A 12228-nucleotide genomic window follows, 5' to 3' on the forward strand; every position below is an offset into this window, starting at 1 on the left:
GGCTGCCATGACGCTGTCAAAGTCAATCATGCCGATGACCTGTAATGTCTCATCCACCAGAAGGTTATGGGCCCCGAAGTCGCCATTCACGAGGCCGAAGGACTCTTTGTTGGGCGTGTGTTGACGCTATAGGGACATGAGATGTCTGAAGAGGATCGGGTTTGCGAACGAAGAAGCTGTCTCGGCATCGGGAGATGCGTCATGTACGCAGACATGAAGAGCATGGTTTGATAGATCGCCATAATACTCTAATGCGGAGCTCTAACGCCCCTTGCCAGTCTCCGTCTCTGGACCGATGAAGAAGTTAGAAGTTTCTTTATCTTGGTAGAGGCTCCCGATCTTATGGAAGTTGAAGGAAGATAATGTTGCTTGGATCTCAGCCATTTGCGTTCTAAACACCTGATCTTGGTCTGGCGTGCCGAAGAGTCCACCCTCACATTCGTTTGCGTCTAGCGATTCCGTGGCAACAGTTCCATGCATGTAATCCATGAGGATGTACGGAGCGCTAATTTGGTTGGTTGGATTAATGCTGTAGGAATGAACCACAGGGGCGGGAATCGAGGTTCTTGCCCTTTAATGTTGCGAGTTTTTATTAGTATGGCTTCCTAATACGTACCTGGCTCGAGTGTGTGTACCTACTTGAAGAACCTTATGCTGGCAACCTCTACCTTGAGAGTTCTGGCTACATTGAGGGCTTCGCGGTCGCTGAATACTGTGCAGAGCTCTGGCAGCCTTACCCTGGCAACCTAGCTAGTGCTGTCGGTGAAGTAAATGCGGCGAACCATGTTGAAGTAACTGATGGAGAGCTTTTGGCTGAAATTGCAAGGGACTCCATTTTTGAGAGTTGAAGAAATGGACAAGAGGTGATCCGAATTGAGCGTTCGCGAGCACTGCCAGGGCCCGATCGTGGAGCTCGTCACCTGGATCGTAGGCATCAGCTCCGATGCAGGAGGTGCTTCCAACGAGATCAACTGTGGCGTTTCTCATTTATGGGTCATGTGCAGCAGGGACAATATCGTTCAAGCTTGCAGACTGTAGACTTCCTCATTGCGGGCGCTGATGTTGAGCGGTGGGAAACTCAGCACATTGACATGATTGGATGATGAGTGCTGGCCTCAAAAGAAAATGGGGAGATTTGTCCATACAACGCAAGATAAAGTAGCTCTTGTTACACAAGGTGGGCCAAGATGTAATATGTTATGGCTCTGGCAACAACGTAATTCAGCTATTAAAACCCCTAGCTCTAGCTGCGACTAATGGATTAAGGCATCTCCATACACCTCAATATCCAGCCTTACATCTCATATTCCAAGATTCCCAGTTTGCAACACTTGGATAGGGTTGACTGAGGGCACTTCAGACGCCGGGGAACAATGAGCAGGGAAGAATATTGTTTCAGCCACCAAGTAACCCAACCCGATTATTGGTTCGATCTCCAGAGCCTGTTTTCGGTACCACATTACGAGAACTTGGCTTATCTGTTTTTTGTCGTTTGCATTTGGCGATAGTCATGTCTTTCAGCCTACCTATCCTCTGTTGCTGATCCTTGTTGTGCGAATGGCCGTGTGACCTGGCGAAACAACCGCACGACGTGCATAGACCAGATAGACAGTGTCAATTCCGACCTATATTGCCTGGTGACCAGACAACTATGACTGGTTATTTAACTGTATATGAGCACGAGAACCTCCGGAATTGGATAGACATGCTGCTTCAATGTCAAGGCTTTGCTGAACTGGCTATTGTACTCTGACCGCACCATAGCTCCTGTGCATTGTCCTTGAACAGTTGATTACGCAGCTCCACGTTTCCTTTTGTCAGATCAATTAGATGAGAAGTCCAAGGCTTGATATCGAGTCCCTCGAATCTAGTATGTGGCCAGTCTGAGGCATAAACGAGTCGAGATGGCGCTGCTTTAAAAAGCTCGAGGATGAGAGGATCAAGGTCAGTGTACAAAGGTCCTGAGGCTTTCGAAAGGCGGTAGACGGCAGAAACCTTGACCCAAGTATTCTTTCCCTCCAAGAGTCGCAACATGGAGTCAAACCCAGACAAAGTGTGCGGATCGAGAGCAGTCCCAGAGGTGTTCGACTTTGGGATATCTGGGTGACCCAAGTGGTCAATGACGACCTTGACTCCCAGATCTGGAATGACGGGCTCGATACCGGGTATGTCCTTCATGGCGATATAGATCTGCAAAACCCAAGAGAAAGGGCGAATAGCATCTGCATACCGCTGCATCATATCTCTGAGCTCTTTGGCCGGCGGGGCATCACCCGTCGACTGAAAGTTCAACCGAACACCGCGAACGCCGAGATCGTTCCATTCTTGAAGCTGTGCGGTTGAAGTGTTGGCCACGTCAAACACGATAACACCGAGGGCTCTGTCCGGGCCGAATGCCTTGAGAGTGTCAATAAGCAAGGTATTGTCATTTCCGTAGACGGACGGCTGGATCAGAACCATGTGTGAACAGCCGAGGCGGGTTTCTTCGATAGTGGCATCCCATGCTGTGTATGTACCAAACTCATATGATCCCGGAACAGGCGGGAAACGAACTGGGTCCAGGACGTGGAGGTGAGAGTCCCAGGAGCCATTTGGCATTCGGCTGTCGGGCTCGAGAGCACATACTTCAGAAGAGGCAGTCCTAGCCACGGCTTGCGAGAATAGTAAGCAGTGCGCAAGAAACGAATGAATCGGGATCCTTTTGAGACCGTACATGATGAACAAGCTAAATCGCAATGAAGTGATGAAGCGGTGACATGGGGATTCCAAGAATCGCACTGCACGAGGTATTAAATACGCATCAGTCAGCGTAGCAATGGCCCATTCAGCTCCATAGTCCCAAGCCGTCGACCACTGCCGTCAAATAGAGTTGATCTTGGCGGCAGTTGTTACACGCTGAAAATAGCGGGGATCTCCACGGTAGTTGATGGCGGGGCTACATCTGTCTTCCGACTAACAAGACACCCATTCGTCAAAGAACCGCTGATGCATTTATAACCATTCAGTATTGGATGTTGATAAGCAAGAGGTCAGGCCCCCTGGTAAGCGTTTCGCCCAATGGTAAATTAGAATGTGAAGTTTAACAGAAGACTAGATAACAAGTTGGACCTGAAGATTGATGCTATAATAATAGCATTGTTGTAAAGGTGCATATCCGAGGAGTTCAACAGGCAATTAAGTTTCCGGACATTGTGTCCTTTATATCTTCACTTATGCAAGAGATAGATCACACTATTTCATAGGCCAGTTGACTAATTCACGAGATATGGTCTAGGTTATCTCTCTTCCCAATTCCTACCCGCGACTCTCCGATTGTGGGGTTACGAGCTCAAGCAGGTAATTGGTCGGATAAGAACTGCTTATCTACTGGCTGAGGACTAAGCTTCTTCTTCCTTCGCGCAACGCTAACTTAGTTCCTCTGTCAGACCAGACTCTCACTCGGGTACCGCACGCGAGATGTCTTTGGAATCTTCCAAATTTGTCATACAATTCCTTGACTTAATATTTATAGCAGCGGCGAGCTGACCTGACTAAGCTCAAAACAAGGCTGAGTGTAGGAACTTGATAAATAATTCGCTGGATAAAGACAAAAGATCTTTTCTTAGAGTCAACTACCCCACAAGACTAGTCCAGAAACCGCGCGGCACTTTCCGCTAGTTTTCAGCCCTAAATTGCTGACCTGACCCCATCCCATGTGCCGATATAAGAATCCTGCTCGGTAATTAATCGCTGACCCTCTCGACACTGCCGTACTCTCCTCCCTCCTCATGGCGACCAATCAGTCTCCTCCCCTCGTTCCTGCAGGGCCCTTGCTCGTCCCCGTCCAACTGATTCCACGACGGAACGCCAGATCCAAGCAGCGCTTTTATCGTCTCAGCAAACCCAAGGTCCGCAGTGGTTGCCTGACATGCAAGACACGTCGCGTCAAGTGTGACGAGGGCAAACCAGCGTGCGCGCGGTGTATTCGGGGAGATTTTGTATGCGATGGGTATGAGACGCAGCCTGCAAAGCATGAGGTTGTCCTCGTGCCACCAGCTCAGGTCGTACCGGTAAAGTTCTTGCCGCTCGCTCCGGCTGCGCTGCCTGAGCTTGATGGGCACAGTGTACCATACCTCGATGCCTTTCGGTATCACGTGGCCCCGGAGCTTTCGGGCAGTTTTTACATGGATTTCTGCGAGGGGATTATTCTTACTGGTGTGCATCAGGATGACTCCATTCGTCAGCTGGTGCTAGCACTTGGCGCCTTGACCCTTGCCATCGCCGATGACGCGCGTGATACGAAGCAGTCTATCGTGCAGTCGAAACCTTCGCCGCTCAAGGTTTGGGGCCCAAGCAGTGTCAAGAACAGAAATCACGCTGCGTCGCTTAAGCATTACCTCAAGGGCGTTCAGGGTCTTCGTGAGCGATTAAAGCTCGACCCAGCGCACGTCTCTGTACGGACCATGACGGTCATGACAATTCTTATGGCCTTGTTTGAGATTCTACAGGGGAATCATCGATCGGTGGACAGTATACTGAAAAGCGTTACTGCTCTATTGAACGAACATCTTGCGCATCAAAGGAGCACAGAAGGCAGTAAAGATGAGATCACATCGGTTCAACATACATTCCTCTGCTTTTCTATGATGTGTCAATACTCCCGCCAAATAATATCCGCGATACCTATCTACATGCAGATAAATACGGTCTCTGCCACAGAACCGCCAGTGTTTGGGGTAGATTTACCCAAGTCGCTTCTCGGTCGGTGGAGATTATTTAACAGTGCAATGATGGCGTATATAGGGCAGGCCCACGATGTAGTGGCACTCAAAGACACGGAAACTATCAAGTCATTCCATCAACGTGGACGGATCCTATACAAGCAAGCGCTGTCATGGGTTGAGGTAATCCGGGCCTATCTCAAGAGTGACCTTGACGAGGACCATCTTCACCGGCTGAAGCTACTAGAGATACACTGCGTCATATCAGAGATCCACTTGGATTGTATCCTTGTACCGTGCGACTTGTCTTATGATCGGTACGAGGAGACGTTCAAAGCTCTGCTTGACGACTGCACAGCATGGTTGAAGCAGCAGGTGCGCAATGGCGTTCCTCGTCATATCACTCTCGGCGAGGGCATACTGCTTCCGCTATCGGGAATCGCTCGTCTATGTCGGGTCCACGATGTCCGTATGGAGGCACTTTACCTCATACAAAGTGTCACCTGGCAAGAGGGTGCGTGGGATCCTCAGTTCCTAGCACTGGGCGAGCTTGGTACCGTGGTGATGGAGGAGCGAGGCAGGGAAGAGAGTGGGTTTATACCAGCGTCTTCTAGATGGCTTTGGGTGAGCAATGTGGATGGAGAAAAGGAAGATGACGGTCCCCATGGCCTCTATATTTCCCGGTTCTTGGATGGGAATGGACAGCCACTGGTACGAGTGATATCATATGATGACTCATGGTGGGATGAGGTATGTGGCATTTCGGGCTGCAAGAAGGACCATGCAATAAGATCGAGAGAGGTTTTTCAAGGTGTGCTTAGTAATGTTCACAAGGCATCAGTGTTGGAAACTTGGAATGAGTCTGGGTAGTGACTGCATTCGGAGAACAAGGGCATGTGGGCTGTACAAAATGTATAAGATTACTAATATACTAAGAATGTGTTTAATAATTATAGTCTGCTATCCTGTAGTCTCGTGAATGGTAGACCGAAGCAATTTATGTTCAGATGGACAGATCGCGGATAAAGAGAAATGAGTTGCCGTTGGAATTGTACCGCCCTTCTACATATATCGGACTGTGAACAGTCCGTCTGTCTGCAAATGATTACAGAACATACCATGTTCTATTTCAATATTGATAAATAGAACCGCTATGTTCTTAGCTAACTTAGAACTCTGAAGGACCAATAGCCTTTCTGAACTCTACAAATTCCTCTATTTAAGGAGCTTTCATTCCATGGCTTTCTCCTATTTCATGTCCATAACTTCCTGTTTCTGTCTAGGCCAAAGACCTTTCCTGTCAAAATGCCTCGATGTCTTCTGTATCTTCGAGGACGCCAGTTCCGGCGATTCCACACCTACCATCCTGACATAATTGACATTTTGACCGAAGAGGACTGGTACTGGATCAATGAAATATGCTGCGCCAGAGCTCCTAGTATGGACGAGGAAAGATACCCCATGAAGTGGACCAGTTGCGGAAGGTCAGTTCGACGAGTAATATATCGTTGGCGTGGGTATATGGGAAAGAAACACCCCTACAACGGTACAGTGAAGAAAGTCACTAGTGCTCGTAGACGCCAAACCAAAACGACGAGAAGGCGTCGGAATGCTGGCCAACAGATCGGAAGCAAAAAGACAGATGAAGAGGAGATTCCCGTAAAGCACGAGGTAACTGAGAGGCAGATCAACTACGACTCCAATTCTGAACGAGAAGGCGTTGACTACGGTGTTTCTGACAGTGAATAGTAGAGATGTTACCATGAGCTGCCAGTGTAATCATGCGACCATCTAAGGAGTGGAGTCGTAAGAGAGACAGTGGCGTTCAAACGATCCCTTGATCGTCTTGAGATAGAGAGAATAAAGAAAAATAGATTATTGGAATTATATATCGTTAGCGAAATATGCAGTATATTTATTCCATAACACGTTAGCAATAAGGGGGTTGATGTTAGAAATGAACAACACGTTCTATTTGACCTATTTCAATCTGACGTATCTGTAATCTAACGCATCAATCCCCAAGATATATATACCTAGTAGAGTACACAAAGCGTGAATAGTGGATGAGTCTGGGAAGTACGCGGAACGGATTGACATAGCCAGCTCACACTAAGTAACAAGAAACTATATCTCTTAAGACCGTACTGCTTTAGTAGGTATTATAGTTCATGTCCACTTTGCTTCGGAACTCACCTAGCTATTACTAATTTGGGCGCTCGTCCTGAGAAACTGGTCAGTGGCTGAGGAGTGTGTAGCTAGAACAAAGGCATCACAGTTACGAGTGGAGTGATGTCACCAGTGAACAGTCCGTCTGCTTTGAATGACTAACTGCCCGCATCATGTCACAATTATCTTAGCCACTGGAAGAACAAAGACGCCGTGTTAATCTTAATAAAGAACTGCAAGTAACTTACCGCCACATAGAAAATTATTTAAGGACTTTTTTATCAAAGCTATTTACTTCTTTATATTACTTCAATCACTGCAAGTATTTAAACATACATCATCTTCTCCCAAAACTTCCCCATACTACTATTTATTGAAAGACTACAAAATGTCAACCGAACCCTTCCTCAATTCCGTCACCATGCATGAGCGTTTCATGCCATACGAGCTTGGACGCCAGTTACAGCGCTTCCACGACGACCATCCCGAGCAGCTTACCATGCTCACAGACAAGGACTGGGAATGGATTCGCGACGTGTGCTCAAAGCCACCAACTCAGCCGGGCGAAGAGCGATACCCTGCTGAGTGGGTTATTAGCCCAGAATCAATCATCAGTGCCCTGCCCCGATGGCGTAGATACATGAGTCATAAGCATCCCTATAAAGGATTCATGGTTGAACGCTCCACGTTTCTTAAACGCGCAAGAGTCAAGGATAGCAAATACCGGAATCCCAAAAGGAACATGGATGATAGTCGTGACCCCGAAGGGCAGAACGTTGGTCAGGAGGAAAGGAATGAAATGAATCAGGATGCTGGAAGTGAGGTCGCACATGATGGTGACTCTGAACAGGGGGGTGGATCAGTAAGGGAGTGTCAAAATGTATTGGAACGATGAGAGGTGTATCAACTACAACTCCAGCTCTGGGGAGGTCATTTACTATGATGAATCTACGAGGGGATTATGGATACTGGTGCCAAAGACTACCAGCATGCGACCACTGGAACTGGCATCTCGAGTTCAGGTTATAAGAAGAACCATGCTGCGTGTAAGGGAGATATCCCAATGGTGTCACTGTTGATGGAGAATGGAATATTAGAGCTAGGTTCTCGGCCACAAACAAGGAATATCTATTTGCAGGATATTGTGTATTTCAGTCAAATATGACAAGATAAGAAATATTCATGTGTAAACTTTGGTCGTTAACCATATATGTGACTGAAATCATCGTTCTCCATACTCCTTGAGACTGCTTAGGTTGAGTACCATACAAAGTCTGTTCCTCAGAGATCGAAGTAACAGATATTAGTGCGGTACCTGTTCCCAGAGTACGTCACGACAGATCGTCCACAAGTCACAGTCTGCGACTTTCCATTGAGAACACTCCCTTTGACCGTAAGACTCTGCCCACTACCAGACTGAATCTGGAAAGCAAGCGTATCGCCAAACCTCAACGTCTGAGGACATCCGAACCGCTGGCAGAAGTTCCTCAGTTCAGAGTTGGGGCACTCGTCTCCCCCGCTCAAGCCGGTCGGACTCTTGGTAGAGCCGTCAGCTGCCGTAGCGAGGGCCCAGGGGCCGCAGCCGATGCCGGGGATGTTACCGCCGATGGGGGGCACGATGGTTGAGAAGTAGCCGATTTCGAGATTGATCTTTGCAGCGTCTGCGGCGGTGGCTGCGAAGGCGAGGATGGTGGCAATGCTTGGGAAGTGCATGATGGAGATACTACGAGATCATAAGTGCTGGGTCTTTTTGTCTGGAGAGGAAGACAAACTGTTGAGCTCTTTGGGGTGAGGACTCGAAGTGCAAGCGAACTGAGCTGGGTTGAGCTTAAGGATAAAGAAGCCCAACATCTTGCGGGTTTGCAGCGTCCTTTTATAGGCGTTTAGTTCTCCACGGTCAGTGAGTCTCTTCTTACCCACAACTGAAAGGGAGGAACGGACTGAGATGCAGCGGCCGACTGAGTATCATGCCAAGCTTCAAGTCACAAAGAGACAGGTCCCCGAGGTGAAGAGCATCGTACACTATGCCCAAGATCCACTTAGAAGATGACACGCCCTGCTATTGAGAACTGCTGAATTCGTGACTATCTCATCTTTGCACTTCTAATCGCACTCTCAATTTCGTTGTGCTATCATGCTAAACGAAGGTAGAGCTGGTAACGCAGCAACGAGGCCAGTTGCACAACCTCCTTCAGACGTCTTCGTAAGCGCCTCAGTAGCATCTCCAAGACTCTTCCCCGTAATTCTCTGTGCCATATCCATCAATACTTCAGGCTTCATGTGGTTATACATCCCACTGTCCATGTTACCAGGGTGCACGGCAAAAGACCAAAGTCCCTTTTGTGCGTACCGCTGGTTCAGTGCCACAGAGAAGAGGACCTGTGCTCCTTTGGCTTGAGCATATGCCTCAGCGGGGTTATAGCTCTCGGGCTATATCATCGAAATGGGGATTCTGAAACATTGGTTCGCAGTATTTGTGTCCTAGGCTCGAAATATTGGCGACTCTTGGGGACGACGATGTCAATAGTCGAGGCATGAGCATGTTTGTGAGGAGAAAGTGCGAGAGGTGGTTGATTGCAAATTAACTCTCAAATCTATCCGGCGTGCGTATGAGATCATTGGTGATGACACCCGCATTGTTAAACACTCCGTCAATGGTCGTGATGTCTCTATCGGCAAGTATCGCCTCAGTAGCTTTGCGGACGCTTGCCATACATGCGAGGTCTATTTCGACGAACTTGACATTGACAAGGGGATCGATGTCGTGAATGTTGTCAGTGACAGGTTGGTACTTGGCCTTGGAGCGGGCAAGAAGGACAAGCGTACGGGGAGCTCCGGTTGCTAGGGCGTAGGCAGTGGCTGAACCAATACCGCTAGGAGAAGGGCCTGTGATAAGAACTAGAAACGCAATCAGTCTTCGAACTTACCATGAAGCCAAAGAATTGGAACACTGACATGTTTTGTCTTTGACACGTTCCGGGAAGGCTGCGACAACCTCTCGTCTGGTCGTTGCTGCACCGAACTGCGCCATAATAGTCTCAGTTTAGCAGGGGAATCTCTTAGTTCACTGTTAAAGTTGTAAGATCTTTAGCATAAACTGACTTCTGGGTATCCTACTCTTGCTTGTAGCCCCTTGAGCACAGGCTCTAGTCAAGTAGGCGCCTGTCAGACTTGGCTGAGTACCTTATAATATTCTTCAACAACCGGATCTAACGCCGGAGCCGCGATGCTAAGTCCGTTTAAATCCCCAACCTGCATTATATAAAGCTACCCAACCTTTTACAACTGATTTGGATTAGCTTCATCCAGTATGAACACAAGTTGACACTTGTATAGGTAAGTTAAATCCGGGCCACATTGGGACAACCGCGACAGAGTAATATTAGATGTATACTTAGAATTACTGTGTGTTTTCTTCTGACGCATCAGTGTGCCCCCTAGTCCTATGTATTATATCTCTTCAATTCACTTGGCTGCCAAGTCGGCGTCTTGGAAAGACCTCGGCATCTCACTCCAGCTTTGTACATTTGTAATCATCAGCTTACTGTACGATCAGAATACTTAAGAAATGGGCAAGTCGATCTGTATTTAAGGCTACAGATTCTGGCGTTCAATTCAACCAATATCCGCAACCACATCTTCATTCGATCTCCCATTATTAGAACTCACAGCGCAACCTCAAGACATCATCAACAAACTCCTCAAAAGTACTCCTTATGGCGACCTCACCACCAATTCCCATTCTCACTATTTCCCTTGCTCAGCATCTCCACGGGCACAGTATAAGAAAAACTCTCAAGGAACAATGGTCCAAGACAAGAGTTCCTGCCTCGACGTCGTCTCGCTTCGCCAACATCGGCTTTGACCTCGACGCCCAAGGCACCAACCTCAGCGAACTTGAGTCGCGACTAAGAGAGAGGCAGTGGGGCGGAATAATCGTCGGGTGGTGTTCACGTGGTAACATTGAGTTTACCGAGCTATTCGAGGCTGTCGTTGGTGTCTGTGTTGACTACAGTGTCGAAACAAAGAAAGGCGATATATCGCAGACAGAACCCAAGCTGATCTTCTGTCGCGGACCAGACGACTTGGTTAACGCGACACTGCGTAATTTCTCTAATCAAGATAAAGAGATCAGGGTAAACGTTGATGTTAATATACCCGTTAATTCGCATTTCCAGAACACCAAGCTTTTGGGGGCGTTAACAGCTTCAATCAAACTGAGTTTGTTGATGCTTGTCTGTATAAACTCCAATCGCAGGGCTCCAATCACAATCCCCTCACTACAGCAGGCTTGAGCCTGTTCGTCTTCCGTAGTATAGTGGTCAGTATGCAAGCTTGTCACGCTTGAGACCCGGGTTCAATTCCCGGCGGGAGAGATCCAGCCATCTGCGATACGCAGGTTTGCTTTTTTACATTCTTCTTAATTAAGTAATTCTTATTAATTACTTTATTTCTGCTTGTTTTTTTAGCCATTTGTAAAGCCGTAAGAATATCACTTTTACTGTTAGTCTAGATAGTGTTTGCTATATGTTAATTTCTAGTAGCTACTCTTTATACTATATATAATAGCTTTCCGATTGCTAGACCAGAGTTTAACTCTATCGCACGTGTGACCAATGACTTTTGCAGCAGGGCCGTGTGTTCTGAACATGTCTCCGTGGTTAAAATCGAAGACGCTATAGCGCCATGGCCCCTCTAGCCTGGATAATTAATTATTAGTTGTTACGCAGTGGTCCCGGCGATCCGATCTTCATCGACATGTGCAGACTTTTCGGACCTTTAGTCTGTATAGGGAGTTGTGAAGTACAAAAGCCAGGAGGGACTGAGGAGCATTCTGACTCATACCTTATTGCCGGTGTTAACCCAAGTCTAGAACTACTTTCGCCAGTACTAGAATTTGCATTTTAAAGTTAGCGACATGTCATTCCACTCAAAGAGCTCATTAACATGGATTCTAAAGGCTGACCGCGTTTGTATGGAGATGCCCAGCATCTTTCTCGTGCTACTCTTCTTTGATCTGATGCTTGTAAAAATTAAGGCTCGTTGGAAATGTTCGGTGTTTCTTGGCCTGGTCTTGAAGGTCCTTTATATGATTTGCAGCTTGGTGGTCTTTATATCCGCAGATCTGGCTATAAAACGGATTCTACTCTCGTATCACGGCTAACTATAGCGTTCCAACAGATAGAAACATTATCTCGGGGCGTTTTGTGATCAACGTAGAACGGCTGATTATGCGAAGAGGTTGCCCAAACACATATTCACAGAGCAATGGCTAGGATACGATCACCGATTCTATTCTTTGTTCCTAACTGTGAGCCTGCCAGTATACCTGCGCGACTCAGACTCGTATACCAGGACA

The 12228-nt window shown here is 47.5% G+C and overlaps 6 protein-coding genes across 6 annotated transcripts; 3 read left to right on the forward strand and 3 right to left on the reverse strand.

The window, feature by feature from the left end:
* Positions 1–1719: 1719 nt before the first annotated feature.
* On the reverse strand, positions 1720–2715 carry FSUBG_13403 (tim barrel metal-dependent; the record flags this gene model as incomplete). The annotated part of the gene is made up of 1 exon (XM_036678291.1): positions 1720–2715. One exon carries the CDS (start codon positions 2713–2715, stop codon positions 1720–1722), a length of 996 nt encoding a protein of 331 aa, XP_036531119.1.
* Positions 2716–3767: 1052 nt separating this feature from the next.
* On the forward strand, positions 3768–6449 carry FSUBG_13404 (C6 zinc finger; the record flags this gene model as incomplete). Its single annotated transcript, XM_036678292.1, has 3 exons — positions 3768–5383; positions 5984–6184; positions 6278–6449. 3 exons carry the CDS (start codon positions 3768–3770, stop codon positions 6447–6449), a joined length of 1989 nt encoding a protein of 662 aa, XP_036531120.1.
* Positions 6450–7257: 808 nt separating this feature from the next.
* On the forward strand, positions 7258–7812 carry FSUBG_13405 (uncharacterized protein; the record flags this gene model as incomplete). The annotated part of the gene is made up of 2 exons (XM_036678293.1): positions 7258–7731; positions 7789–7812. 2 exons carry the CDS (start codon positions 7258–7260, stop codon positions 7810–7812), a joined length of 498 nt encoding a protein of 165 aa, XP_036531121.1.
* A 338-nt stretch (positions 7813–8150) lies between these two features.
* On the reverse strand, positions 8151–8582 carry FSUBG_13406 (amidase signature enzyme; the record flags this gene model as incomplete). The annotated part of the gene is made up of 1 exon (XM_036678294.1): positions 8151–8582. One exon carries the CDS (start codon positions 8580–8582, stop codon positions 8151–8153), a length of 432 nt encoding a protein of 143 aa, XP_036531122.1.
* Positions 8583–9450: 868 nt separating this feature from the next.
* Positions 9451–9900, reverse strand: FSUBG_13407 (NAD(P)-binding protein; the record flags this gene model as incomplete). Its single annotated transcript, XM_036678295.1, has 2 exons — positions 9451–9767; positions 9825–9900. 2 exons carry the CDS (start codon positions 9898–9900, stop codon positions 9451–9453), a joined length of 393 nt encoding a protein of 130 aa, XP_036531123.1.
* Positions 9901–10585: 685 nt separating this feature from the next.
* On the forward strand, positions 10586–11183 carry FSUBG_13408 (uncharacterized protein; the record flags this gene model as incomplete). The annotated part of the gene is made up of 2 exons (XM_036678296.1): positions 10586–10973; positions 11128–11183. 2 exons carry the CDS (start codon positions 10586–10588, stop codon positions 11181–11183), a joined length of 444 nt encoding a protein of 147 aa, XP_036531124.1.
* Positions 11184–12228: the final 1045 nt, after the last annotated feature.

The sequence above is a fragment of the Fusarium subglutinans genome (assembly GCF_013396075.1).
Source record: "Fusarium subglutinans strain NRRL 66333 chromosome Unknown NRRL66333_c0000339, whole genome shotgun sequence".
NCBI classification, from domain to species: Eukaryota; Fungi; Ascomycota; class Sordariomycetes; order Hypocreales; family Nectriaceae; genus Fusarium; species Fusarium subglutinans.